General features: G+C 39.7%; 2 protein-coding genes across 2 annotated transcripts in view; both read right to left on the reverse strand.

Annotated features, from left to right (window-relative positions):
• The window catches only part of LOC144645903 (uncharacterized), a 112,204-nt gene that overhangs the window by 64,678 nt on the left and 22,842 nt on the right, over positions 1-24,684 (reverse strand). The gene's annotated exons all lie outside the window — the stretch shown is intronic.
• LOC144645905 (uncharacterized) lies at positions 222-24,084 on the reverse strand. The gene is made up of 9 exons (XM_078505426.1): positions 24,006-24,084; positions 23,216-23,451; positions 21,097-21,292; positions 18,660-18,971; positions 18,153-18,324; positions 17,714-17,862; positions 16,803-16,981; positions 16,149-16,332; positions 222-3,202 (listed from the first exon to the last, which is right to left on the reverse strand). Exons 1-9 carry the CDS (start codon positions 24,082-24,084, stop codon positions 405-407), a joined length of 4,305 nt encoding a protein of 1,434 aa, XP_078361552.1. The 3' UTR covers positions 222-404.

Genomic DNA, 24,684 nt, shown 5'->3' on the forward strand with positions numbered 1-24,684 from the left:
TAACGGTCACAGGATTTGATGGGCCCCTGACGGTCCCGAACCATTGTACTGTTGCATTTGGTGGAAAGTTCTCACCGTTTTTTCCACACAAACCAAATGCGCCCCTGGACTTCTTGGACGACCATCTATTCTCCATTTTGGGCCTATCACTTGACATTCAACGTCTGCCATAAATGGCTCGTAGCTATTGACGTAGCTATTGAAGTCTAAAGACAAATGGCCAACGCAACTTTTCTTTATTGGCAATAAATGCATTTAACACACGTATGCAATTCGGACCTGTTTATAATGCAGTGTGGCAATGAAAAGCTAACTTCTACGTTTTACATTTATCGTGAATAAACTGAATGCCATTTTTCTTCAGAACTTTTCCAGCTACTGCTGTTGTACAGTGATTCTCTTCTTTAAGAGCTCTTCCATATTTTCCTCCCTTTCTTTCCTTTTTGACGTTTCGCTTCGTCGTTCTTTGCAACTTTCCGATCCTGCCCCGAACCCTTGTCGCCTCTTCTCACTTTTTCATTTCCATCCTCAACTGGCTGTACAGGTACTCGCGTTCCCTTGAGTTTCAGTTTAACCCGGGTTACATCTGCCAAATTCAGGCTTGGACGATTAAGCGAGTCAGGAAGGTTGACACTCCAGGTAGTGAGAGCAGCAATTCCATCGTAGTATTCTTGGAATTTGTTGCTTACTTTACCAGATTGCGTCACCTCGTAGCTGCCATCTTGTTTGATCTTGTACGAGAACTCTGTCACACGAGGGGGAGCAAGAAACTCATATCGTGCTCCTCTGAATACATCTGTCATCATACCGGTAAAGGAAATCCATGCAGTAATCGATTTCCTCGTTTCCTCTCGGCCAAACTCGGCACCTTCAAAATAAATCTCAAACTCGTCCACGTGAACCCGCTCGTGTCCCATGAAAATATCTGGGTCGTTCTCATTAAGCTTAAATAGAAAGCTTTTAGTGCGCTTGAGCTCTGAAATTGGACATTTGAGAGTGTTCAGTGCCAACTGTTTTGCTCCACCACTTGACCGCTTCCCCAACTGGTGTCTCCTCTGAGCTATCAGTGCCCGCTTCCGTCGAGAATTGCATTCTTCATCGTCTGCAATGACTATGGTTGCTTCAAATTCCTGTGGAATGAAAGGTGCAAAGTTCCCAACAGCGTTGATAACAGCGCTAAGGCCCTGATTAACCTTCTCGTGTAAAGCGTGCAAGTCATCTGACATGGTAGGCATCACAGGACATTCCGACAACCAGTTGTAAAAATAAGAATCACAGAAGGACATCAGCTTTTCAACCATTATGTTACGAAGTCGTTGCTTTTGCAGTGCCATTTCTATCAATAGCTCTCCGTTCACTGTTCTTTTAGTTAGTGCAGTGTCGCGAGATGCTTGTATTTTTGCCTGTGCTTGATGCTGTTCTTTCTTTAGTGTTTTTAACTTTGTCAGCCTTGCCAGAAGCTCTTGAACCGTGATTGACTTTTCATGGTATCCCTTCCCCCAAACTGCCACTGTCTTAAGCGCTGCTAGGTAATCTGATGCCCCTGAAATATCGCTAGCAGTTCCAACTCCAATAAATGCGTCTGCTTCTGCCTCAAACACTTCCCACTCTTTGATCATAACCGCCAAACTTTGGTCATTTTTCTCGGGCATAGATTTTGAATAGTAATCAGAAATGCCAGTGCCGGCATAGGGCAGGACATTGTAATGAAGATCCGTAAACGCATTTGCAGCTTCAGCTATCTTGGAAATTGAGTCCATTATGATGTTAATCTTGAAGAGGGTCTTCTGAAGTTTACTTATGTCACTACCAAGAGAGCTCAGTTCAATTGTAAAACCCATGAATGCGCCAGCCCCACCACTAAATATAGTTGTAATTCCTCCGAGTACAGAGAACACTGCGTTAGCAATCTGCTGTCTTGAGTACGCTCGCACCCCTGCCTCGAATGTTGCTTTGGCAGTGTCTAAGGCAGTTACTGCATCATCAAGTTTGGCTTTCATTGCTTGCACATCCTTTCTTGCTGCTTGAAGTTCCGTTTGCAGAGCTTCAACGTCCAGGTCGTTTTTCCTCACGATAGTTGTCATAAGTTCTGTCATAGAGTCTGTGGCTTCAATCCCTGCTGCAAAATCTTGGGATATTCTCTCAAATCTTCCGTATTTCTGTATGGCCATTTTAGCATCATCCTTTATAAGGACTAGAATCTTCTCATGTGCTTTTAACGACAGGTAAGGTACCTTGTAAAATCCGCGAGCACGAAGGGAAAGATCTTCCATCAAATTCTTTGCATCCAATCTTAGAGCATCGACAGATCTTGGAAGAAGAAGTCCTTCTTCCTTAGCCGCTCGAACTTCATCTAAAACATGCTGAGTCAATGCAACTGGAAGACTTCCTCTGAGCAGCTTGTCTTCCTTTGCAAAAGTGATTCCCTGTGCAACGACTTTTGCACAATTTAACATCATTGAAAAGAGTTCAACATCGAGAGCTTTCTTTGGATTTCGTTTGGATTTGATAGCAGCTTGAATTGAAATATCCCTTGTGTTGTAGTTTCCAGAGCACGAGAAAGGTACTGATGATTTAGATGTATAGATGTTCAGAACTGTTCCTTTGACATATCCTGGCCATGGGGAGTTGCCTGAATAACGGTTTTGACACAAAAGTTTTCCATCTTCAATTTTAACAGCTGCCCGGCGACCTGTTGTTAGCGTTGTGTGATGGGCATTATTCCACAGCACAATTTCTCCTCCGTCTTCTTTCAGGATCTCATTGGCAAAGAAAGCAACTTTGGCAAGGCCACTTGGAAGCGTCAGAGTCCCAGCTATAGTTATTTGGTGCGCATAGACAACGAGCTCGGTAGTGGTATCTCCAATATATGCTCCCAAATCAGATGTTTTGATATTTAAGAATCGAATCTCAACGTGGGCCTGAAGACTGGTTACACTCTTCAGCTCGTCGTCATCTACAAACTGACACTGAGTGTAGCAGTTTTTATTGGAGCACTGTTCGCAATTTGTTCCATCTGCGTTCAGCCGATACCCAGGAGGGCAGACACACATGCTTGTACCGGGTCCTGTGTAGACACACTTGGCGTTACCTTGACAACCACCATTACTCGTCTCGCAATTGTTGATAGGAAAACAGTTCTCGCCATGCTTCTCGTAGCCTTCTACGCATGTACAAGGCTTACCTCCACAGAAGCTAGCATCTGCAATTTAGAAAAATAAAAATCAACTTAAACATTGTCGTTTAATTAATGTGATCAGCAGCGTTCTCCTATATTCGCATACTAATACTCCTGAATGATCTCCATACTTTTTTTATAGTATCTTATAATTTCTCTTTGGTGATGATTTTTTTAATTCTCCTGACCTTTTCTCTTGATGAAGTATTGATATTGTGAGGAGAAATTTGTTGTTGGTCACTCTTGCAACGCGATCGTGATGAACGAGCTGCTTCTTTAATTTACGTTATTGGTAGTTGGTGTTAAATTGCAACCGTTGTTGTAATGAAACACTAAAATAGATGGTTTTCACTGACGTGATAAGTCCTCCATATTGATTGACCAAGCAATACAAAATGTTTGCGCAGAATTTGAATAAAAATAGAATTTAGTTCCCAACGTAGAGAAAGTCTATTGTTCTGGTCCACCACACATGGCCACCGTGACGCAAGGGGGTGTAGGGTTGGCCAATGAACTACGTTTATTCTGGTGGCTAAGACCTCAAAATGACAAAAAAATAAATAAAACAAATTAGCGTCCATGAAAAGATATATCCGAGGGTCGTGAAAATATATCAGAATGGCCGACTAATAGTTGAACTTCTGATGCAGTTTAGTATTCGATTTAATTTTTTTTATTACTAATTGGATGCATGCGCGTTACTTTTCTTATATAAGATTTATCCTTTATCCTTAGCGGCTTCCATGAAAAGGACAATTATTGACTAAATTTGAAGAAAGTTTGAGCGATCGTATATATACGTTAATTGTAATAATTCTGTCTTGCTTAAAATGTGTCTGCAGTTCCAAAAGTAACCTATCCCTGTTGTCAATTAAGAGGGTAAATCTCTATTTTTTTAGAATTTCTGGACAGGACGGTTAAAATCGATTTTTTTTTTATTACGCCAAAAATACCCTTTGGGTAAACTATTTTTGAAAATATTATGTAAAACTTCCAGCGAGTTTTATTTTTTGAGAAAACGAGGAAAGTTTGTAATTCGAGCTCATGCTGTCTGTACGCCGAGGAAAACTAATTAATTGACAGCAATTTCGTGGCATTTTCGATGCGCTCGTTTTCAAGTTCAGAAACTTGCCTTGATTATATTTTTACATGAGTAATTAACCATCCTTAGGCCTTCCTTTTGAACAGAAAATCTTCCTGAAATATGTAATTGTTGACACCTTTTTACCGCATGAAAAACTCTACCGATCGCAATTTAATTTACATACCGAATTTGACCTAACTTCAGAGCGCTAGAACTCCAAGGGTATACGTTTCTATCGGTAAAACATGAGTTCTTTGGAAAGCCCTATTCTTCCATCTTATCATATCCGAAGCGTTAGTTTGGCCCGTAAAAAATGAGTGCGCTAACACAAAAAATATACAGGCATTTTTGTCATGCTTCCGCGCCATTTTCATTCTGCAGCCAACCGGGTTATGTCCCCGGGGAGGGGGGGGGGGGGGCACTTCCCTATATGGCCTATACGGACACGTGCCGCTGGATAGGGTATCGTTTTTGACTCCTCCAGTCCTGAACAGGGTATATAATTTCATGCTCTTCTGTCCTAAACAGGGCCTGAACCTGTCCTAGACAGGGTATGGCTGAAAGACTGCCGCCGAGTGTTTACATTGTTTTCGCTTTCGCTTTAATGAAAAGTATATTTTTATATGCTGATCGGTGTTCGCATTTCAAAGCGTCGATAGACAGGGAGAATGAATAAATTTTCCCGCTACTTCGCCTGCAGAAGACCCTCGCAATTTTTTCCGCTCGCCGTTATTCTCGTTAGTCGCATTTTTTCGTGCTACTCCTAAAGTGTGCACCAGGATTCTTGGTTCAGCTACAAGCAAAAGAAATTAGCAATGGTCGTCCGGTTACTCGTCCGGTTTACGTTTGGCGGATAAAATTTCAGCAGCCGCATGGTTTTAATTACCGTATTTTCTCGATTAAACGCCGGACCTCGATTAAACTCCGGCCTCGTATAAAAACAGGGTCAAAATTGCTTATTTTTTAATAAACGCCGGGGGCGTTTGTTCGAAGTCCCGGCGTTTATTTGAAGTCAAGCTAACAAGTAAACAATTCCCACCGGAGCCCTTACTCTCAATCACCCCGGTTATAGTTAAGTTATGGGAACGAGGCGACTCCGGAGGTGAGAGAGAGCGAGAGCTCCAATACGGCAAGTACAGAGGTCATCGCTGCGGGGAGGTGGGTGGGTCGCCAATGCTTCAGTCCTCCAGCACTTCACGAAAAGACAGAATACACGTGTACTGAGAAGCTATATATATACCTGTACATAGTCAGCGGCATGGCTTGCAGTTGCCAAAGTAACTGGGCACGTGGAATGGGAAATTAGGGTGTTTGTTCGCGCGGGCCCCGGTGAGAATAGTACTACAAAGTTTGAAGTTCATAAACTCCTCGAACTTATAAACAAACGTTGGAGGGTTTCTAGAGATTTCAACGACTGTGAGCACTAACACATTGACAAGAACGAAAATGCGTCAGCAATAAAGACAGGAATGCGAAAACTGCTAACAAGTTATATTTGTTGTACAACGTCCATCCTAGCTATGTTACGCCAGCCTTTTCTTTTGAACGTTCATTGAAATTTCTAAAGCAGCATACCGTACTAGTATGTCATACCAGTGCCATTCCTGAGAATAAACTTACTATTTCAAAAACGAGTGCGAGTGTTTCATCACGATTTCCAAACACGAGAAAACAGATGAAAGCACGAGGCCGCTTGGGCCGAGTGCTTTCATCTGTTTTCGAGTGTTTGGAAATCGTGATGAAACACGATGCACGAGTTTTTGAAATGACTTCTCTAAAGAAACAATACAAAATTATGCAGTGTCGTATTTTTTCCCATTTTTCTTTAAAATGCCTTGTATGTGTGATTTGTTGTATTCAGTCGGCATTCATTGTATTTGTGAGCTTTTGTTTTTAATTATCCAATAGTTTCGCGTTGCACCAAATTTGTATTCTAAAAGCGTTGTGAACTTGAAGGGATTTACATATTGTTTTTGCCATGGCCGAAGGAAGGTTTCGCTCCCCGAAAACAATCGAGGAAGAAGAACTTTGCGTAGAGAGAGCAGTACCGAAGTCTACCAGATATAAAATTAAGTGGGCAATAGGGATTTTTGAGGATTGGCAACGAGTGCGAAGTGTCAATGTTCCAATACTCGAGGTTGGTGGAGTTTTTAAAGAGTATGAATTGCACAAAGTTCAGCCGCTTACGTTAAGCCGCTAAGCCGTTAAGCCGTTAAGTTCAGCCGCTTACGCCGCTTACGCCGCTTAAGTTTCTCAGAATGTGGATATGGATACTATGCCAGTCTGTTTTGGCGACTTTAAGAAATGTACTGTAAACTTTAATTTCAAATGACTTAGGCTTGTCAGTTTGTAATTTGAAATGTTTTTCCTGGTCATTGTTTATTAAAAATTAATGATTCATGTAAAGCTGTGTTTGAGTAATATATGAATATGCAGATTAAGAACAATTTTTTCACTACTGATGAAAACGTGATGAAACACTAGTGATTTTCAACTGGTGTTTCATTGAGTTTCCAACTCATCCACCTGACCCGAATGGGGCGCTCTGGTTGGCTTATAACGTCATGAATTATTAATGAGTTTGAGAATCCCTGATAAACTTTACTTCATGCTCCTTTATAGTTAAAATACCGTTTATGTTCTTTTTGTCATAAATCTTGATTGCAACTTAAACGTGTTCAATCCGCAATAATGTACCTTTGGGAAACGGTCGACTTAAGATGCCCAGGGAAAGTTTTTCGAGGCAAAACGAAGAGAAAAATCGCCCTGCCTTGTAAAACTGCCCCTTGGTCTCTGAGATCGATAAAAACAAATCAAACTGAAAATTTGACAGAAATTTGCATTCCGTTAATAAACGCCCGGCTCGGATTAAACGCCGGCTTCAAATAAACGCCGGGTCCACCAAGCCAAGTTTGAAATAAACGCCCGGGGGGGGGTTAATTGAGAAAATACGGTAATACAAAAATAGGGAACATCATGATCTGACGATACAGTCATAGAAATACATACAAATACGAGGTGTAACCACCCTAAATTAATGTTTTTAATGTGTACGGATACTAGATCTTTTTGTAAGATTCAGTTGTGACGGACAAAATTTCACCAGGCCTGTAAGAATTATAGTTGACGTCTATTTTTGTCACCGCATATAAATTAATCAGGATACACTCTTTTTATTTTATAAGAATCTAGTTAATAAGAATATCAAGGTGTAACATAGCTAGGAATAAATCTGAGGATGAGATTTTTAAAAGAAAGAATACAATTTTGTGTTGAAAATTTGTAAATAGAATAGAATGGACTGTCTCTAAAAGGCAAAACCTTTTACTATCCAATAACACGATAAAAACATGCACTAGCCAAAATGTTCGATGCTCATGACAGTTCGATGAACAGTACAGCAATTGATACCCATTATGTACTGAAACGGAAATGTCACACGATATTAACGGGTATTATCTAAGAATGTTCTTAAGAATATTTTCAGCCTAAATTCAGCAGAAAAATAAGAATATTCAGCCTGGGTCGAAAAAACAACAGATTTACCTAATGAACGTAAAAAATATAGACAACTGAAAGCAAGGCTGATCGTATTACGTGAAAAGTTGACTTTCCAAGACACCACCGCGACTAGAACCGATACAGCAGGATTGCAACCACAGACAGCTGTTTCGTCCTAATTGGGACTCTTCAATGCGGTGTAGCAAATCTAAATGACGCCAGCTCGAAGAGCCAACGCAAATAAATTGCCCAATAACCCGTACACTGTATCAAGTTCCTAGCTGGAGGGAGGTGGGGGTAAAAATTTTCGGCCTACTTGTCTGCAGGATTTTATTCTAGGGCACAAGCATTGCACGACGTTCAGTTTTTGCTTAAACATACAGGCCTCTTTCGTAACGCACGTAAGATTCACGCAAGAACTATTATAAATATCATTACTGAAATTCATTTCTCGGGTTTGTTTTCTGTATTAAGCGACATTTGGGGGCTCCTGGGACCGTTCAGGTTGCCAATGGGGTTGAGGGGGAGGGATTTGATTATGCCTGTTGAATATATTTCGCCTCTTTTTATCAGAACGTTTTCCCCCTGTTCCCCCACAAAATCCAAAGTGTTTTTAAAATACGACCCCTCCCCCCTCCCCCCCCCCAAAAAAAGCTCCTCCTTTAAAAGATGATAACTACTGCTCGTTTGGGTTCTTTCTTTACCTTATTTTTTTAAACTATGCACTGTCACTTCCGTTTTTCTTGTAACAGTTTTTTTTGGAAAAAGTCAACACCCCTCCGGTTACTTCAATGGTCCGTCCCTACGTCACGTCAACTTGTGTTGGAAATATGATATCAATAAATTCTCTTGCGTGACGAGTATAATAAACAGGAGCCGAACACGAATTTGCCGTTTTGGAGGATATGATTTCTTGCTAAATTTCAGGAATGTCGTCTAAATTCAGATGTATTTGCGTGAAAAGTGTATTCTTACATCTAAAAACTGAGAAGTGGACGGAAACGCCTCAGTGGAAATGGAAACAACCTCAGCGACAAGTCTCTTTCCTCGCATAAATTAACGGCGGCACAGGCACAAGGTGAGCATGTCTTGTTCGTTGCTTTATTTTTTAATTAAAACCGTTCCTTTACGTTAAAAATTAAGATATTGTAGTTTTGTAGTAAAAAAAAGTAAACTCATTGAAACTGATAACGGCGATAGTATAAGACCAAATTTAATTCGTTTTAACAATTTAGTTCGACATTACCCGGTTGGCTGCAGAATGAAAATGGCGGAAACATGTCAAAAATGCCTGTATATTTTCGTGCTAGCGCACTCATTTTTAACGGGCCAAACTAACGCTTCGGATATGATAAGATGAAAGAATAGGGCTTTCCAAAGAACCCATGTTTTACCGATAGAAACGTATACCCTTGGAGTTCTAGCCCTCTGAAGTTAGGTCAAATTCGGTATGTAAATTAAATTGCGATCGGTAGAGTTTTTAATGCGGTAAAAAGGTGTCAACAATTACATATTTCAGGAAGATTTTCTGTTCAAAAGGAAGCCCTAAGGATGGTTAATTACATTATTTTTTTCTCAGCGCGTGAGCGGGCAAGATGAACCAAATCCTGCAATCTGATTGGTTCCGGGAGCGGGCGGAATTTTCCGATCTTGACCGCGGTCAACGGTACGCGGGCCGCAGGGAATCAACGGAACGGGATTCAGTTCCGCGCGAAATCAGTGTGCAGCGAGACGAACGAACACATGAAAGTTTTGCTCTCCAAAATCGAAATAGCTGTTTACTCGAGTTTACCAACCGTTGTAAATTTGAAAGGACTAAAAAGCAGTGGAATTAAAGGCCTCAAAGTTCTTCAAAAGGCGAGTATTTATTTCTTTCTCAACAAAATCGAGTTGTAGTTTACCGTTCGTAGTTTGCCGTCGCGTTGTTTGTGCATTTTGCAATGATTTTCACTCCATTGCGGTAACCTTCACCGCGGTTTTTAGGCTCTATCTATGAGTTTAACTGCCTTGTTTATCTGTCAAGTTTTGCTAAAGCAGAACACTATTTGCCATCATTCAAGGAAATGAGATTCTTTGATTAAAAACGGACAAATTAATTATCACAATATTGTGCCGTACGTAGACACTACGCATTTCATTCAGTATGACACTGTTTATCAGAATAAAATTCTGCTGGGAAAAGTACAGAGATTATTAATTTGTTAAATACAAGTGTGAATAGATTAAAATACTGCTTTCCAGTCAAAGAGTATTTTTGAGTCAGAGAAATAGCCTTAACACCCTGTGAGCAAAAATTCTTTCAAGAGAATTTATCGAGAATTGTTTGGGAAGCTGACTGAAATCGATTTAAATGTGTTAAGTTTTGCGGCATATTTGTGCTTATTTATGACTTCATTTGCTTTTCTTGATTCTCTGCAATGTAAATTAAATATGCTGAACCTTTTTTGAGTACGGTTCATTTTAAGTAAAGCTATTTCATTCGGAATTAAATAGCAAACTGCCAAACAGCATTCTTCATCCTTGCTCGTCGATCAAGTCGGACTCAAATCAAATCAAATCAAATCCGCGCGTAAAAACAAAGATTTTGCGACTCATTTTTCCTTGGTTTCTTTTCCAAATAATAAGTAGAAAAAAATAAAAACGTTATTTGCCGGCCTAGGTCGGTCCGTATTGGGAAAAACTGTACCCTCGGTCTTGAGCACGGCCCTCGGCCTGCGGCCTCGGGCCGTACTCAAGACCGAGGGTACAGTTTTTCCCAATACGGACCTCCCGGCCGGCAAATAACATATATTTACTCATGTAAAAATAAAATCAAGGCAAGTTTCTGAACTTGAGAACGAGCGCATCGAAAATGCCACGAAATTGCTGTCAATTAATTAGTTTTCCTCGGCGTACAGACAGCATGAGCTCGAATTACAAACTTTCCTCGTTTTCTCAAAAAATAAAACTCGCTGGAAGTTTTACATAATATTTTCAAAAATAGTTCACCCAAAGGGTCTTTTTGGCGTAAAAAAAAAATTTCGATTTTAACCGTCCTGTCCAGAAATTCTAAAAAAATAGAGATTTGCCCTCTTAAAAGTTATTCAACAGCTTAAGAACGACTTTCAGCAAATTTCAATCAAAAAATTGATTTCCCGGCAGAAATCGAAAAATTGATTTCCCTCATTTTTTGCCCACAGATAGCATTTAGCTAGCCTTGAAATTTGATGTAGTTTTTTTCATCTCGAAGCGCTTTAAATCCGTGAAAAACAAGAAAAAGGAATTTCGCCCACAAGATCGCCAAAAATGGCCGAATACAAAGCTAAAAGATGGCAACCTAAGTTTTAACTTAGTTCGCGTGCAAAGAAGAACCTGAATTTTTAAATACGTTTTCTTGAAAGGCAAGGTATTCAGCTTCTAAAAATATGTAATAACTTCAGTTGAGCGTCATTCGAGAATTAATTACTAATTTTGTAAAAATGCCTTTATTTACTTATGGGAAAATCCCTAATTTATTGATAAAGTTTAGAATTTTTTTTCACCATGTGCCATAATTCCAAATTTCTTCAAACTTCGGCTGTGGAACCCTTTTATGCTATTGTAAATTATGTATGAAAATCAGCCTGGGTTCTCTTTTGAGAGATTTTTGAGGCGTCGCTGAATTAGCCGAATTTGAACGGAATTATCAGCAAATGTAAACAATGGTTGCTGGTTGTTCATTTCAGCGGGCTTGTTGAAATATCAAATATAACTTTTGAAATTCCTTTATAAACATATCTCCGTTCTTAAGATATAAATTAGTTATTGAAACTAAAATATCATGGCAAAAGAGTTCATTCTTGGATTAAACAATGTCATTAATAGAAGAAATATTTCTTTCACCCGTACGTCGGTAATTAATTTGGTGGTTGGCATTTCGTGATTTTGTTAGATTCCTTGTCGCCTTAATGTAAACGGTATGTGTAAAACCGCTTCGTGAACGAACGCTGTTAAAAAGGATGGCAAGATTATTTAATGTATTTGGCAGATAAAATACTTATAAAATGTTTACCTTTAAAACACGGTACGTAAACACATCACTCAGGGTACTTTGGTGTACTTTTTACATTTGGTCGTTGATAATGATCTTGGTTGATGTTTACAAATTAGAAAACCTTGATACTAGCGTGGGTAAGGAAAGAAAAGGAAACAGGTTTTTTATCATTATTTCCGTATGGAAGCGAAGTGTTCTTTAAGCACTAATGTCGGAGATTCCTGCACCTACGAGCGGAGAGATAAGGCGAAGAAGACAGAAGTTATTCCGTTGTTACCGTACTCGAGAAATAGCGGGACATAAGTCTACATGGGGGATCTCAGCTGTCGAAACAAAGGTTGATTTGATTCTTGCCAGAGCAGCAGTTTTTACCGTTCGATTGGTCAGTTCACTATTTGTCCCTACCACCTATCGTCCTTGGGAACTGGATGGCACCGAGAATCTCAGCGATGCCAGGTTCCTGAGAAATTATCGGGCCATAGCGAAGATAGAAGGTGGCCTAAAGCAAAAGGGAGGCCTTGGAAAACGGGGAGCAAAGTTGATTCATCAGTGGACAGGTGTATTTGTTGCCGTTGGATGAGGTTTGTACAGATTACAATGAACATACATAGCTAATAAACAAGTAGTAATTTCCTTTATAAACTAAAGATCATTTTCGTAAACAAAAATCTCATATTCCGAGGGATATACCAGCCTGGTCACGTGACTTTGTTGTCAAAAGTAGTTCTTCTCATCACACGGGGAAAAACAACCACTGATGACAATTTCGCATTCAAAGTTAATATTGATTTGAATTTTTATTTGTTTTAGGTGTTTGTCGTAACTGTCGTATTCTACTTTCAAAACTGGATTGTGAAGCAGAAAGCGGAAAGGCACCAGCTGAAAAGCTTAGTGACGAAACAGTGCTCGTCCCCATGGATAATTTAACCATAGCGAGTCGCTAATACTGAGCCCTTGTTTTTTTTACCTTTTTTTGTACTGAGCGTGGTAAACAGTGTAAAACAATTCTAGACAAGATACTTCTAATGTAAGAATCATTCAGATAATAAGCGCTCTCGATTTAAGCCAAGAAAGTACAACTTTTCGGATATAGGCTGCTGCTGTGGAGGTTGTTTTGTTAGTTATAACAAAAATCCCCCCCCCCCCCGCACGTCTCAATAGAAACGCAAATGTATTGCAAACGTCCATTTAAAAATAACCTCCCCCTCCCCTCCCCCCCCATCGTATGTAAGCCCTCCCCGGAAAAAGGCCCATTTGAAAAAGAAAAACCACTGCTCGCAGAATTTCAATAAAAACTCTGTCTATTGGTTGTTTACTTACAGGAAAATAAGATTTTGAGATAAAAAGGCGTGGCACCATACTTATGAGGGCGTCCCGCAGATTCCACTTTTCCCTGAAAATATTTTGCCGTTTTTTGGTGATCTCTGTACCCTAAAATATCAGAAACACAACTGTTGCTCCCTTTTGACGTTCCCAGCTTTATTTTCTTTTTGTTCCTTTGTTCCAAATTATTTTGAACTGCCCATAGATTTGCAATCAACCTTTGCATTTGTGTTGTTTACCTTGAGGGAACGTAAATTTAAAAATCATTCTCGTTCTTCCGTACAGATTAAATCCAATCAGACGTCAACGGAAAGCTGTCCTCGGCTTCTGATTGGATAGTAACTGCACGAACGAATGTTAACTTATTAAATTAAATGGTCACACTTTTGGGCTATCTGCTCTAATGTATGTTTCATGATAAATTTACGCACCTAAAATCGACAGTGAATAAATGCTTACAGTGTTCTTGAATAAATGCTTGCAGTGTTCAAGAGGCCACAATTATCTTTTACGAGTACTTGGGCGGGTGGATTACCATCGGTTAACGTTACCGTTTCAGGACCCCCTGAGCCCGAGCGTTCCCAGCTATCACGTTGGAAGGTGTCAGCGCTGTTTCAAACATAGAGTACACTGACGAAGGGCTGATTATATGGAGGACCTATAAAATTGGTCTTGGAAAATTGATTCAGTGGGAGAAACTCGACGTCGAACCCAGTATGGAAGTTCCAGTGCTATCAGCAGTTGACAGCGTCACTAACGGACAAAAGGCGAATTTTACCATAATTCAATCTAAGAAACCAAAGATCCCTTCAAAACAGGCTGACACGCCGGCCCCAAGCGATTCACCAAGCTCTGACGAATCCTCTTCTGATGAATCAAATGTAAGCACTCTTTTCCTGTCCTAAAGAAGGATGTATTAAGCGTTATCAGCGTTTCTCCTCACTTCAGCAGCACCTTGATTGCGGCAAACATCACCGCGCTATTGAAAACGATAGCCTTCTTGACAGAGCCATTACTGGTTATTCAGAAAGACTTGAATTGCCATCTGGTATCGTCCCAAAACATTCCAACAGAAGTACCTAAACCACGACCGACAGGAAGCGTGTCTCTTCCTATGGGCTGGGCATTGCGGCCCTCACAAGTTAAAAGAACTAGATTCAAGCCCCCCCCCCCCCCATACCTCCCCCCCATATCGTCAGCGCAGCATAAAAGTGGTTTTGTAAGACACAAAACGTTTTATCAGGATCATGCTTGGCGGGATATTATGGTGTGGATCGTTCAACGAAACTTCTCTTCCCAAAACGCTACAAGGAAAGTTCCGCAACCTGTAAGATCGTATTTGAAGTAAGCTGTGGCATTGGCGACTTCAGAGCATACATTTTCTGCTTTCCGACGTCTAAAAAATTACTCCAAAGGCACCATAAAGCAGGACCGTCTAAACTGCCTAGTATTTACCAATAGTTTATGGACACACAGTTGTTGAAATAATTTGGAAAGATTGAGTAGGGGTATGCGCCCACCTCAGTGAGGGGTAGGTATGGACTTGGCTTGTTTCAAACGGCGTTCTGTCGCATCTGACTTTGTTTTTAAAATTTTAAAGAAGGGCATATTAATAACATTTTTTGCTCATATCTTTCGGCCGAAAATTAGACGTTCTGATGTAAAAAAGAGCGTTATCTTGGGATTAGTGTGACTTAACCGTTCAGCTTTATCGCTTCATGTCGACAGTGTATCCACTGCTTTATTCCATAACTAACTATGTTTATACCCTAACTTTAATTCTTTCTGCCGGTTAACTCTTTCCATTTACCATAAAAAAAATCGCGGTCTACTGAACAAAAAACCACGCGAAGATGTAGTTTAGTTTAATTTTGCTTCGTTCCTAAATATGAATGCAGTTCACTACACAAAGTCGAACAGTTCAGTTTGTAATTTGATTAGTTCTTACAGTGTTCTTAAATTTTCGCTATGTCACACAAAACTATAAATTTTATGCCATTTATCACTTGCAGTGTTTATGGAAGACCTTAGTTTTTACTTAATCTTTGATGTGAAAAATCTTTCTTTCGGTATTGAATGTAATAATTGCAGTGGGCCCACAATACAAATTAGTTTCTATTTTCGTCTTGCGACATGAAATCGACAACTCGTCAAGATATGTCTCACACTAAAGAAACTAATTCAGCTTGTTCGAGTTAAATATTAAAGGTTACTTTGGCGCTAAAATCGCGTTTATTCCACTTATATTTAGGAAACAAGATCTTGGCTTATGAGTACCAAGAACTTGTAACACAACTGTCGGCTTAAATCGCCTTTATTTTTGACAAGACCGCTTGGCGTCAAAACACGGGAATATTCCGCTGTTTACATTTGCTGATGTAATTTCGTTAAAACTTGGTTATTTCAGAGGCGCCTCAAAAATCTCTCGAAAGAGAACCCAAGCTGATTTTCATACATAATTTACAATAGCATAAAAGGGTTCCACAGCCGAAGTTTGAAGAAATTTGGAGTTATGGCACATGGCGAAAAAAATTCTGAACTTTATCAATAAATTAGGGATTTTCCTATAAGTAAATAAAGGTATTTTTACAAAATTTGTAATTAATTCTCAAATGACGCTCAACTGAAGTTATTACATATTTTTAGAAGCTGAATACCTTGCCTTTCAAGAAAACGTATTTAAAAATTCAGGTTCTTCTTTGCACGCGAACTAAGTTAAAACTTAGGTTGCCCTCTTTTAGCTTTGTATTCGGCCATTTTTGGCGATCTTGTGGGCGAAATTCCTTTTTCTTGTTTTTCACGGATTTAAAGCGCTTTGAGATGAAAAAAACTACATCAAATTTCAAGGCTAGCTAAAGGCTATCTGTGGGCAAAAAATGAGGGAAATCAATTTTCGATTTCTTCCGGCGGATATTTGAAATCTGCTGAAAGTCGTTCTTAATTTTCAACTTATGTTTTTTATTAGCGGTTGTTACCATTGCATTTAGCTTGTGGAGCTCACTTACCCGGCTTTTACAGGGAACATAATGGGATATAAATTGAAAACGTACCAGCAAAATTAAATGTTGAAGATGGGCCAGAACATCCTGTTTGAATCACCAACTCCTCGTCATCCGCAGGACTGTCCCCACCTCCCTGCGGCTTCACGCACTTGCCTCCGCTATAACCAAGAGTCGTCCCATCGTAGGTTAAGGTTGCCACTTCAGTTGATGTACAGTCTGTTAGAGTCAGTGCCTAGTGCCATGAAACGAGAGCAAAACAGCACTTGTTTGTAGACAGAGTATAAAACGAAACTATATTTCTAGAGTCTGATTTATCAGGGCTATACGATGTCGCCGTTTCTCTGCGTTGATTGGATAAGCAGTGCTGGAGTTCCCATCCTCCCCGGGCGGTGAAAGAGACAATGCAAATCAAACGTTAATGTAAATGTGATGTGATACGAAGCGCTAGTGATAGGCGCAAATCAGAGAAGGAACACTTCGCATTGTTATTGTATTTGATGATGACGAATACAGTAAAAAAATGAATGAAATGCAAACTACAATGCGAATGAGACTGTAACGTTCCGTGCCGGTTTTTGTTTGTAGGGAAGGAAATTGGTCAAAAGTGGCCAAGACAATGCAATGCAAACGACTCATTTAAGGTCTTTTAAGCTCAAGCGAAATTGACACTAAAAGCAACCTTTGCATTGCATCGTATCTTACCGTGCCATCTGAGCCGGGATCTGCGACACATTTTCCACTTGTTGCATGAACCAGTAGCGACGAAAAGCTTTTTTTGTAGAAGACTTGCTCGGCAGACTCACAGGAAGCCTGGAACTCAAGCTTGTTTCCATTTACACCAACACATTTGTCGCTTGAATGTTTCAGGTATCCCTGGATCCCTGGAAGAAGGAAAAAAGCGTGTCAGTCAAAAATAAATTTGGACCCCTTTTTATGCCCTAATATGCTATAGATATCAGGCTTCACCGAAGCCTGCAGCAATAGAAGAGGTGCTGCGGAGAAAATCAAACGACATAACGATAACGATAACGGCTACGATAACGATAACGATGACGGTTACGATAACGATAACGATGATGGTTACGATAACGATAACGGCTACGATAACGATGACGGTTACGATAACGGTAATGGCGGTAATCTGGTCGATACAGACTGCAAAACCAACAAAGGAGCTGGATATTTTATGAAAGCTAGCAAGAGAAGATTGCAAGAAACGGTTTTCTTCATACATCAACATTATTGGCTATAGTTTCGACATTTGGTGCATGCACAGTCAAGTATGAACAACAATGACTTTACGTTGCTTCGCTTTGCTTTGCTTTGCTTTGCTTTACTTTGCTGTGCTAATTTACTTCTTAAACCAAACCGTCACCTCAGACACAAACTTTTGATCTTAACTTCCAAAAATCACCTGAAACCTCTGTCTATCTGTGTTTTACTAGCTGTCTGTGTATTGGTGTCTGTCTGTGTGTCGTGTGTGACTGTCTATATTTCTGTATACTTATGCACCTCTCTGCTATTCTGTCTTTTTGTCTAGCTGGATAGTTACTCTGTTTGTTTGACTTTTCTGTCTGTCTGTCTGTCTGTCCCTCTTTTATTCATTCACTTACTTTTTAATGCAAAGCTGGCATATGCCTCTCCACACTCTGTCCTTTCAACTAACTCGGTGTCATCATCAGGATCCAATTGCCCATCCTTAGGAACCAGGCACTTGCTGGTAAATACGTTTTGTAGAGAGTTTACGTTCGTGAACTGAAAACTTAAGGTAAAAGAAATTAAGGCATAAACAAAGTATAAGAGCTCACAAGACCAGACTCCAAGATAGTTTAGAACAACAGCTGTCCCTTTTTCAGATTCCTTCAAATCAGTTTTTCAAGCTTTATTGTTTACAACCAATATATATCGATTATTTATCATATGATATGTATCGCTTTAAGAAGTTTTAAAAATAACTATCTATTGTTGAATGAAAGTTGTTTGACAATTAAATTGAACTGAAATGAGTTGATCAAGGCTACATTTTACTTTTAGTACAATACTAGTACTTACGGAGGGCACTGTCCAAGCGACTGATCAACAATGCAGTTTGCGCCTTGTTTGATAGTCCCATCGCTTGACCAACGCAGGAGAGCAGTTTGGCTTTTGCAGTCACTTTTGAGAACCAGTTTTTCTCCGACATAATGAGCGCATTTCCCACTTTTGTGCATAAAGAAACCGTAACCTATTATAAAACAAGTGGATTAGATTACATTTTTGCCTTCATACCCCCAAACGGAAATATATTCCCTAACCTTCTAAACGCAAAAATTATGCTTTGTCTAAAACCTACACTACCGGGAGTTGTTTACTCGCCAGTGGAATATTCGTTGAACTCTTGTTCCTGGCACAAAACGTTTTTAAGGCATAAGCATTTAGTTTTCCATTTTAAAATGGAAAAAGGAAAAATTTTCAACGTTTGAGCCCCATCGGCCAGCACCTTCAGCTCTCCTTGATATCTGGTCAAGAGTCGGGAAGTTGACTGGGAACGAGGATCATTTTCATACAGCCCTCACTCACCGTCACTGACGAAGTCTTTAGGACTTGGCAAATTATTGCTAGGACAGCACAAAAAGCCATCAACGTTATAGCCTGAAAATTGCGAAAGTCTTTGGCAAGTCGCAGAGTCCAAGAACGTGCCCCCTTCCACGAGAAGAGCTTTGTTCAAGCTTTCACCGGTAACGCCTGCAACACTCTGACCACCGGGGCTTGTCGGGCAAACTTCAGATGCAGTGCAGAGTCTTCTGTTTGAATAATCGCAGTGATTTGCGCTCGTGTCGACATCCGAAGCTGCATTAGATGAATAACTAGCAAACCAAGACGTGCCTGTAGCTAGAAGACGAAATTCGCATATTTTTTGTAAATTAGTTAGTAAACAGGCACGTGGCTAAGAGGTGCAAACGAGCCCCTCTTTATCTATTCTTTTATAAGTAAAAACTTCATTCATACCTTTTAAAGTTTACATCCATCTTATAACGTAACAATTTTTTTCAATGTTTCGATACATGGAATGCAATTTATTACTTTACAAATCATTTAGATACCACAATTATTCTAAATTATGTGCACTTTTAAATTCAAAACGTTAGAAGGAAAAAGAGAAAAAAGCACGAAGAGTCATATTTTTTAGTCATATTTTACAATTAGTTAAAGATTCTAACATTTTTTATCATAGATTATATAACATTTTTATATCACTTATATACATATTTATTGTATTGATATTAGTATTAGTGTAGTTTTTAGTTTTTAGCGGTGTCCCCTAATTAGTATGGTGTATTATTGCCAGGCTATAAGGTTTTGACACTTTCATAAAGTTTCTCACTCACTCTCACTCACTTTCTCACTAACTCACTCACTCAAGAAGACATAGTTAGAACATTAAGCATGTACCAGCAGTAGCTGACTTGTACCTGGCTAGTTAAGGCGAGTTTAATTTATACGAGTAATTTTGTGGCAATTTTTATTTGACAACTGACTCAGTTTATTTGCTTGTGTAAATGAGGTCGATGAGAAAAATTGGTCAATTTTATGTGACAAATATTTCTGTTGACAAGCTGGTGAGTTAGCTTTTATGTGTAAATAAAATTAAAGTTGTCACATACGAAAATTTCTCGTGTAGACGACTCGTCACATAAAATGTGGCAAATATTACGTCAGCATATGTGGTCCCCAGTCTCCCAAACTACCACTGAGCACTGTACGCGCGTATCTCTGTGCGTATCTCTGCTGTCCAAGGTCATAACTGGCGCACTTAACTTTGGGCTGCCGACAAATAATTTTTGTTTCATCTACACGATCAAATACATTTGTCACATAAAATTGTCATATAAAAAATGCCCGTATAAACCCGGCTTTAAATAGAGAACAGTTCGACCAGGAAAACACGGTACGTGGGAGGCGCGGTGGCCTAATGGTTAGTGTGCCGGGCCCTGACCGGGGTACTGCGTTGGGTTCTTGGGCAAGACGCTATACCCTCGTAGTGCCTCTTTCCACCCAGGTGTATAAATGGGTACCGGCGAATTTACTGATGGGGATGTAACCCGGCGATGGACTAGCATCCTATCCAATGCAACTTCCACACGAGGCGATTTCAATGCCCATAACTGCCCATGGTGATGAAGGGAATAGAGATCTTCAGACAGATCCCATTTAACCTACTGCTCTCTTCATCACCACGGACATTGACATCGCCTCGTATAGATTCGAAGTTGTATTGGTTCCTTTCATCCCCGTGCAATATTAGCAAATGTTTCAACAAACATCTCCACCAACCCGCCCAAAGCCATCAAGGGGTCGCCGTACAGACATCCTTTATTGCCATTTGTTTTACTGGTTCCTACATTCCTTTCAATACACCCCTTCCAGTGTAAACTCCCATTGTACCTAAAGAAAGTTGGTGTGGCCAGCCGAAATACATATTTTTTTTTTTATCATTCCACGTTGTATTGGTCTCTGCTTTTAAATTCCTAATAATTAAAGTCATAATTAAACTCATCATAAATTAAACATAATTAAAGTCATCGATATCAGCACGGTAAAATTATCGTAATTTTACGTGTGTTGTATTACAGTTTTTGTCAGGGCTAGACATCCTTTTCTCAACCTCATTAATAATTCATCAAGTTAACGGAGGTTTTGATACCTGGTCTTAATTAGCATAGATATTTACGATTTTATTTCTCCGTTTACTCCGTAGTTTTTTTGTTTTGTTTTGTTTTTTTATTAAGAAGATAAATCAAACACTTGAGACAGTGTTTTATTGGCTATCCAAACACCTCGAATTTTGTCAAAAATACTCCGCTGCGCGCTGTATTTTCAACTATCTTCTCGGTGTTTGGATATCCCGACGAAACACCGTCTCCAGTGTTTGATATATTACGTAAAACACTGCAGTTTATGAAATAAAAGATGTTATTGAATCATACCAGAAGTTCATACTTCTAATCATACTTACCAACTATACGGAAACGACTTGAGCTTGCCAGGCACGTCGGGTCTGAACTGCTCAGAGCTTTTAACGTGTTGTAGCTTGAATGTTTAGTTACACAGTTTCTACCGTTATTGAGGAGAATCTGGCCGTTAGTTTGAACGGAGGCAAGGATAAGTTTTTTAAAGATTTTGTTTCGACCTGACCATCCACCACAGGGACCCTATTGGAACAATTGCAGTAAAAAGATTTGAATACATTACAATGGAACCTTAATTATTACTGAACAAGCGCTCTCACACTCTTCTCCGAACAAGCGCCACACGCAATTGATCGCCCCACCTATAGTTCTTCCCTTAACTCTCTCTTCCGTGCCGTTTATAAGGGGTTGTACCCAGGCGAGAGAGGAGAGAGTCCAGGATAACTTGTATGCGCATGGTCAGAGCGGACCAATCAGAAATGAGGAGCATGGCGCTACTTGCTTGAGACGGGCGCGCTAGGGTAAAAAGTGCTTGCTCAAATGACGAATTCAACTACGCGACAAAGTTCGCGAATAAATGCAAGAAAAAAACTGCAAAATTGGATCCAGAGCCAATTCAATGAACAGGTACAGAATACCAGGAATACTTCATCGATAGCGATTTGTGTTCTTTGAACGTTAGCTTTTGTGGCAAGCTAGGCTTTTTTTAAAATTATTCCCGGTGATCCAAGTTTAGTACACGGTCGCGTAGTTGAACTCGTCATCTGTGCGCGCGCGTTTTCAAAATTGCTGCCAAATATGTTTTTTCCCCGGATTTTGGGGAACAAACTGCGCATGCGCATGCAAGTTATCCTGGACTTTCTCTCTCTTTCTGCGCCTGGGTTCAACCTCTATAAATGGCGCGTGGAAGAGAGAGTTCGCGGAATTAGACTACCCCACCTAGAGATTGAAAATCGGAATATAACAACCACCTCGAATAAGACCCCCTACCTCTCCCCCACCTAGTTTGAGCGTCGGTTTGAAATACCATGTACCACGATGAGGATTCCATTCTATTTTATTTGTATAGCCACCCGATTCAGAGAAAAACGTCGCATTTGGCAAGTTTTTGTAATATAAATATAAATATAAGTTTTTTCACTTATATTTACATAAAATTGACAACTTTTTGAGAGATAATTGACCGAAAGCCTGATCAACGTCAAGCTAATACTCTCTGAAGCGCCTTCCTTGGGCGCGGACATACTGTTTGACACAATTGCCATACTGGTTAAAAATGGCCTATCATGTTGAATGATACAGTAAAAACAGGCGAATAAGAACCTTATTTCTAAGAACTTGTTAGGATAAAATTTGCCAGTAAGACACCCGCTATGTAAGAACCTCTTTAGCCTAAAATTTGTAAATGGGTTCTTATTTTTTAAAATCGATTAAAAATGTTTACTTTTAGGGAAATGAGATAAGTCACCATTTTGAATCCTCTTTGGAGACACCTAGAAGAGGGGTCCTAGGAGCCCAGTTGCAATGTAAATGCAAATGTCGAAAATCGTAAAATATTCTTATTGATACAATCACATAAATATAAATAAAATGGTATGCAAACTTCATATAAGGCCTAAATAGCCTAAATGTGTGCTAATTATCATTTATGTAAGAACCTGTTTAGGCTGTCTTGGGAAAATGCAGGTACTTACTTGTGGGTGTCTACTGTATTTTGTTACCTTCTTAACTAAACTAACTTAAAATCAACCAAAATCCCCCAAATAAAAGAAATTAGAAATGGGGCGGATGAAAGCCGCCAACTTGGATTTTCCATTTGTTACCATGGCATCATGAAATGGCAAATTAATGGACGATAGTTGGAATGAAACTGATTAAGGCGGTTTTGAAAATCATTGGGGATCCACATAAACCACTCCCTATGCTCCCCTCCCTTTGTCAAAATCTCCCTGTGTAAGCTAAACGATGGCGACTTGACCTGCTCCAAAAGTGTCCTTTGTCGGTGCTATTGAGGTTAAGGAGTTCTTCCTATCAACAGAGGTGTCCCCTAAGTCAAATTTTATTGTTGCTGCTTCTCGAACGTCCTAGCTTGTACAAAGCAAAATAAAAGGGAGCAGGTCAAACACATGCTTTGGCCTGCTCCCTAAGGGAAATACCATTCTATACCTTGAAGATATCGCGGTCCTCAAGCCAATGAAGACACCAGCCGTACACTCGGATTAATCCGTTTGTGTCTAAGCTCACAGCCGCGCAGCTGGAGGAGTCCAGATACGCTAAATGTTCACTGCAAAATTTTTTTGCCGAATGGCTGGACACGCATGTTCCATATGGACGACTTTCCACTCTACCAAATTTGACGCAATTCTTACTTTGCGTGTGTTGTACTGCCCCCGTGACAATACCTAACCAGTTTTAAATTAACAAACGGTCAACAGTTGCAAGCAAAGAGTTACTAAAATACACCATTTCACTAAATTAAATAAATGCAACTTTTGCATACTTGGGTGAATGTAAAGGGGTCAATATGTGGTCGTGAATCATCGCTTTGCCCCCCCCCCCTCCCCTAGTTCAATGAAGCCAGGGTTAACCTGCATTTGTAAAAGAGAGGTTTTGAATATAGAAAAATTAAAAAGGAGAAACATGGGAAGTGAACGAAAGAGGACAATAGTAAAACTAGTTGCTTAAAACCCAGTATTTCAAAGTATCAAACTGACCGAAAACCCAAAATACAAGTCGTATTTCAAATAAACAGTAAATGGGCAATGGCAATGGGACTTTCTGTTCAAGAAGGTTCTATCAAATTATTCAGATTATTTAGGAACCACTGTAGCGTACTGTTTCTTTTTGGTTACTGGATTTGTTGTTTCATTTGTATCCAAATCCGCGACTCGAACAAGAAACAACGCCTGACTTTTCAAAAGGATGATTTTTTTATAATACAGTGACCACAACATACCATTCTCAAAATCAGTGAATTCACTGACACTGCTCTCTGCGGCCATCAAGAGGACCAGCCACACCACCAAGGTGTTCATTTTGTCAAGTTGAACTGCTGCAGATAAAAGAGATAAAAATAGAGACGCTATATAACTGCTGCACCCCAAAGTTCACAGCTAATATCCCTAACAAAAAATAGTAGTAATTGTTGTGCCATCTATACGATTAAATATATTTGTCACACAAAAATTGCCCCTGTAAACCCGGCTTTAGTTTTCACTAGTAAGCTCATAAGCGACGGAGACATAAGCCGAATCCCACCTACTCTGCTTACGACTCCGTTAGTTTGATTTTCAGTAGATCGTAACGCTCTGCGCTTCGGATTACGACTCCGACTCCGACTTTGTTGCTAATGAAAACCAGCCTTAACAAAAGCAATAACTGAAGATACATGTACGCAATGCGTACCTAATTGTTTGACCGAGAAAGCAGTTAAACTTTATTTTATTTTCACAAAAAGTAGTTAATAATTAATTCTCAGGTTACACGAGATAACCCAAAGGGCTCGTTGATTGACAACACTGTCAGCCTTGTAGTTATCTGGTTGATAATGATACAAAAAAGGAAAATATTTCTTATTTTGGATATTAATCATATTTTTATTTGCCCAAAATATATTTATCTTCGGGTGATATTCA

The sequence above is a fragment of the Oculina patagonica genome, chromosome 3 (assembly GCF_052425735.1).
Source record: "Oculina patagonica isolate OP01 chromosome 3, crgOcupat, whole genome shotgun sequence".
In the NCBI taxonomy this organism is placed as follows: domain Eukaryota; kingdom Metazoa; phylum Cnidaria; class Anthozoa; order Scleractinia; family Oculinidae; genus Oculina; species Oculina patagonica.